Source organism: Neovison vison, chromosome 14 (assembly GCF_020171115.1).
Source record: "Neovison vison isolate M4711 chromosome 14, ASM_NN_V1, whole genome shotgun sequence".
NCBI lineage: Eukaryota > Metazoa > Chordata > Mammalia > Carnivora > Mustelidae > Neogale > Neogale vison.
In genome coordinates this window covers 19,076,233-19,081,478 of record NC_058104.1, presented here as the reverse complement: position 1 = coordinate 19,081,478, position 5,246 = coordinate 19,076,233, and the positions used below count along the sequence as shown (strand labels likewise).

At 53.1% G+C, this 5,246-nt stretch overlaps 1 protein-coding gene across 2 annotated transcripts in view; it reads right to left on the bottom strand.

Moving 5' to 3' along the window:
* Positions 1-823: 823 nt before the first annotated feature.
* Positions 824-5,246, bottom strand: part of HMOX2 (heme oxygenase 2) — a 31,660-nt gene continuing 27,237 nt past the window's right edge. For both annotated transcript variants that reach the window (XM_044233712.1, XM_044233713.1), the window contains 5 exons: positions 4,950-5,076; positions 3,615-3,732; positions 2,701-3,192; positions 1,649-1,775; positions 824-1,558 (listed from right to left, as the gene is read on the bottom strand). In XM_044233712.1, the coding sequence (XP_044089647.1) occupies positions 1,431-1,558; positions 1,649-1,775; positions 2,701-3,192; positions 3,615-3,732; positions 4,950-5,035 (951 nt within the window). In that variant the 5' untranslated portion in view covers positions 5,036-5,076 and the 3' untranslated portion in view covers positions 824-1,430. The remainder of the gene's footprint in view (positions 1,559-1,648; positions 1,776-2,700; positions 3,193-3,614; positions 3,733-4,949; positions 5,077-5,246) is intronic.

Below are 5,246 nucleotides of genomic sequence, written 5' to 3'. Positions count from 1 at the left end.
TCTTGGCTGGCTTCCTTCTTTGATGGAAAGAGGGTGGGGGCTGGAAGTGGTCTAAGGCTTGAGTCCTCAGGGTCTTTGTGCTTGTGCTGCACTGACTGCCCAGGGATGACAATATCTGATTAAACCACACCCAAACCCAGCATGGACAACCCGTGGGGTTCTACCTGTGACTGGGCCAGGGTAGGATTTGGCTTTCACTGCACTCAAAGAGCACCTTCCTCTCTCTGACACCGGTTTCACCCATCTCCAAGCCATGGCATCTCCCCACATCGTCTGCAGGCTGGAGCCCGCTGGCTTGAGCTCAGGGTCACCCCGCCCTGCAGGCAAATACCCTTGCTCCCTTAAGGAAGACAGAGTCACTGGGGCTGAGGCTTCTGGTCCGAAGGCTAATGGGGGCAGCCAGTCAGCCCCCAGGTTCTGAGCCAGCTCCTTCCCTACCCCTTATCTGAACTGTGAAAATGGGTAGGCTTGGCCAGTAGTAGAAGACAAAGTTTTCCCCACCATTTAACCCTTTTCTGAATAAAACTTTTGCAGATATCCTCAATATATAAAACTGACTCCTATCAATAAAAATATTTAAGTTCACATTTGTATTTTAGACAATGAATTGTTATAAGACATGTAATGCTTTTTATCCTTATTTATAAATAACATTTCACCTCCAAAGTACTTCTGAGAGAGAATCACAAGACTAGATTTGTGAGACACGGAGGCTTTGCTCTGGGTGGAGGGCTGTGAGGTGACCAGGGATGGTGGGATGGGAACTCAGGAAGGGCAGGAGTGGCTGAGAAGGATAACAATCATGCCATTTGGAAAGAGGGAGGCAGCTGTCAGAGTCCACTTTATTGAGTGCTGTAGCATTTACACAGGTCAAGGGAGGAGACCAGCCACGGCTAAACAGAGCCCCGAGCCCACCCACCCAGGGTTTCTGCTTGAGAGGGATAAGGACTAGCTGTTCTGGATGGAGCTCCCCAGGCCTCTGAGGCAGGGTCCAAGCTACCCTCCCTCCCTCCGAGCTACAGCAGCTTAGGCTTGCTGGCTGCTCTGTTCCCATCAGGGGAAAGGTACCCACCTAAATGCCAACACAAGGAAGAACGAAGGGAAGGAGCCTCTGGGTGAGCAGTGTGGATGCCCCAGGAGCAGAGCCAGTTCCAGATGCCCAAACAGGCCCACTGAGCTGAGCTGGCTGCTTCTGGTACCATGGCCTAATGGCTGCAGGAATGGTGGGCCTACAGCCAGCTCAGCCAGCTCAGCAGCTAGCCCAGAGAGGATGCTACAAGCAGAGGCTTTAGCGTCTGGCCTTTATTGGTTGCTTGTTTTCTCAAAACCAGCATTTAAAAAAAGTCACCTGAGGTGGTAGTCACCGGTGGAGGTGGGGGCAGGCCAGTGGTCACTTGGGAGGAGGATGCCAACGTGGTATGATGGTTCCTTCACATGTAGTACCAGGCCAGGAAGCCAGCAACCAGGGCCACACCAGCGGCCAGAATGAACTGCAGGCTGGGCTTACTCAGCACCGCCAGGGCTGTTTGGAAGGGGCAGCTGCTGCCCTCCAGGGCACCTGTGTGGCGGCACCAATAGGGGACAGGACATCAGTTGGGAACACGGACACAACCCACCCTGGCAGGAGAGTCAGACAGGCAAGACCTACCTCTGTCTGGTTTAGCAGCATAGTACGGGCATTTGCGCACATCTCCTTTCCCATCGTGCATGGGGAGCCCATCCTCCCGGGTCTCCCTGGCCAACACGGAGCCAGCCTGGTCCAGTTCATTGAATATCTGCAGAAGCAGGGATGAAGCGCTATTAGAGGACGGCACAGTCTGCTTTCAGAGAAAACTCTTTCTTCCCCCACGCAGAGGGAGTAAGAACCAGTGAGACTTGCTCAGGAGGGCAAACCAGTACATGAGCAGCCCCAAATCAGCAGCAAGGAGGGCCACGCCAACCTAACCCTTTTCCAGGCACCACCTTGGAGAGGTGTGACCACACCTATGCTGCCCAGTATCCCACCACGGCCGATTGTGGTGGCTCTTCCCTGGGCCCTGACCAGCCAACACGGCTCACAACTGAAACCACCAAGGCATAAACAATGAGGAGAGAACAAAAGCACTGCCCTGAAACACTCCATGGGCACTGGCACTTTGCCATTTTCAGTGGCTAGGTATTTTTCAGCATGAATGACAGGAACGTGTGACAACTGAGGCTCCAGCAGGGCTGACCCATCCTAAGTGGCCCTTGGAGGGCTGCTAATGTCAGACTAATCCGATGGGCCTACGTTGGGGCTGGTGCTGCGCTCCTCCGCTATGGCCATTCTCCTGGTGCTGAGGGCTGCAATCATTCTCCCCAGGCTTGGCCCTATCTAAAGGCTACATGTAAATGGAATTCTGCTCTTCACTCTCCTTGGTTCTCTCCATGAACTTACCAAGTGGTGCTTTTCAGAGCAAACCTCACTAAAAAGAAAATTCACTCAAGACCAGAATCCTATGGCAAGAGGGAAGAAGACAGTTTCGATTCCCCAAAACCATCTGTGCTAGGGCCTCGCCCTCCCCAAAGCAAAAACACACAGGCTGTCTAACAAAGCGGAGCTATCACTGGGCTCATTCCCTCTGTGGCCTATTTGGTCCTACTTTCTAGCAGGCTGCAGCTCAGCAGACAGCTGGTAGCCACCATTAGAGGACCCCCCTCCCACACGAGCCCCAGCAATACCTGCATGTTGTACTCAAAGGCCCTGTTCGCCTCCTCCACAATCCTCTCTTTGGTCTTCAGGTTCAGGTCCAAGGCATTCATTCTGGCCCGGTACAACTGCTTGAACTGTTGTGCATTGTCCACATTCTCAAACAGATAGAACTGGGTCCCTTCTCCTGTGCTGGGAAGTTTCAGGGCCCGCTGGGCCACCTTCTTCAGCACTTGTCCCCCTGAGAGGTCCCCCATATAGCGGGTGTAGGCATGGGCCACCAGTAGCTCTGGCTCATTCTGCCCCACGTAATGGATCCGTTCCACGTACTTTTGGGCAGCCTCAGAGCACCGCACCTTCTCCTCCCAGTCCTCACCAAAGAAATACTCCATGTCCTTGGTCAGTGCCTCCTTCCGGTGTAGCTCCATAGGGAAGTACAAGGGGGCAAAGGCTGGGTGGTCCTTGTTGCGCTCCATTTCCTCCTCGAGGGCTGAATATGTGAAGTAAAGTGCAGTAGTGGCCAGCTGTTGAGGGCAATGGGGAGACCATGGGAAGGGGCTGTGGGCCCTGACCAGCAAGCACTTCTCCTGAGCCCACTCCCCCCACGTCTGACGAGCCACGGGTGAAGGCTCCAGCGGCGTGCCCCCATCACCCCAATTCCCGAGAAGCCCATTTTGGTACAGTGAATCATTTCACACATTCGGGAAATGTTCATATTGCTTAAAGGAATGATGTGGTGAATTGTTGGGAACATGGATACTTCCACTTCCAGCACACCACCACTATGCTATTCTATTTAAGCTTCATGAAAACTACAATCTGATGTTAAAAGAGTGGAGAATGGGTAGAGAAAGGCCCAGTTTCCGCCTCCAAGAAGCTCTAAGGGGATCTTCCTCACGGGACTAAGGCCCCCAACCTGACCCTACCCACGACCAAGGTCACCGACCTTAAACAGTTCCTTCCTGATGTTGCCTTTCAAGAAGTCCTTGACAAATTGGGTGTTTTCTGCCCGGTCATGTGCTTCCTTGGTCCCTTCCTTCAGGAGCTCAGAGAGGTCGGCCATCCTGTGGAGATGGGGTTGTGTATGTGTGTGCGTGGGTGCATGTACATGTGTGCATTGGCCCTTCCCAGTCTCAGGGTGTGCCCCTGCTGGGCTGGAGGCAGAAGCTGGTCAGAAACTCTATTCCAGCATCAATACAGAGCCTTGCCAGAGAGCAGACAGATGTGAGTCGGCCCCAAGCACCTGGGTGACATGCAGGATGACTGTGGCCCACTCCTTATCAGTGTCCATGTCTCTATGAACCACCCAAATGAACAATGCTTTGCCTCTGTGGCCCCCAGTGCCTGAAGAAACACACACCTCTAATCCCACCACAGTGTCTGCTGGCTTCTCCAGGGAGCAGCCCTGGAGAAGGCAGTCCACGCTGCTATGGTGGACTGACGGTAGATGTCCCAAAGCAGCCTTGCTGCCTTCCTCCCACCTTAGACCCACAGCGTCTTCAGGAGTACATGTGGCTGGGCCCAGGCGTAGGATCAGAATGAGATGGGCTGAGGCAGTTGGAGCCAGGATGTAGATCTGTACCACTTAAAATGACACAGATGGAGTTGAGCTGCTAAGTGCCCCGGCCAGTACACGACAAGGCAAAGAACATACGACCCAAAAGATGGAGGCACCGGGTAGCAGCTCACATGTCCACACAATCCATGCACCAGAGTGGCCAAAACTTGGTCCCTCACGGCCCACCCCTTACTGGCTTCTTTAGGAGATTAGCTCTTATCACCTACATGCTAAGAATCATTTATTATTAGCAATTACTTCAAGATATAAAAAAGCAATTTGTCAGTGACAAGGCTACAACAAGACAGAACAATGAAGAACAGGCTTTGATAACTTGAGGCTTAGCATGAGCTATCCCTACCCAATAAGAAAAACCCCTGGAGTCAGAGCTGCTCCCACATTCTAAGGAGTGGAAAACACTGGTCAAGGTGCCAGTTTTGCCTGATGACCCTTTTTCAGCACAGATGACAAACCACTTAGGGCTCTAAGAAGAAAAAGAGACCAGAAATACCATCAAATTCCACTCCTCAGCACTCCTAGCAGTGCCTGACCTGCTTCCTTAGGAACAAAGGAGAATGCTCAGCAGCCCAGGGTGCTGGGCGCTATTCACCCTGCAGTCCCAGTCAGGTGTCCCAGGGGGGTGGCAGTACGGCATCACCACGGTGCTGACCTCACCCCGGCGCCCTAAGCCCAGAGGACTCCACGCAGCCAGCGCCTACTCACTTGGTGTGGTTTTCTTTTTCTGAGGCCCCGGAGCTCTTTTTCTCCGACTCATCCACCCCCTCTGAGGTCTCCAGTTCTGCTGACATCGTTGCTGAGTGTGATTGCTGCTGCGCTCACTCTTCTGGTCCTGAGGAGACACAAGGAGCTGGTGATGTGGTGCCCACGGCAGTCACTTCCCCCAAACACCTGCTGGTGCTGCTCTCCTCAGAGCTAACGTAATGGAGGAGTCACCACGTGCCTTAGAGTGTTTTAAAAATAAAGCTCTGCCATCACTGGAACCATTATCTGAATATGGAT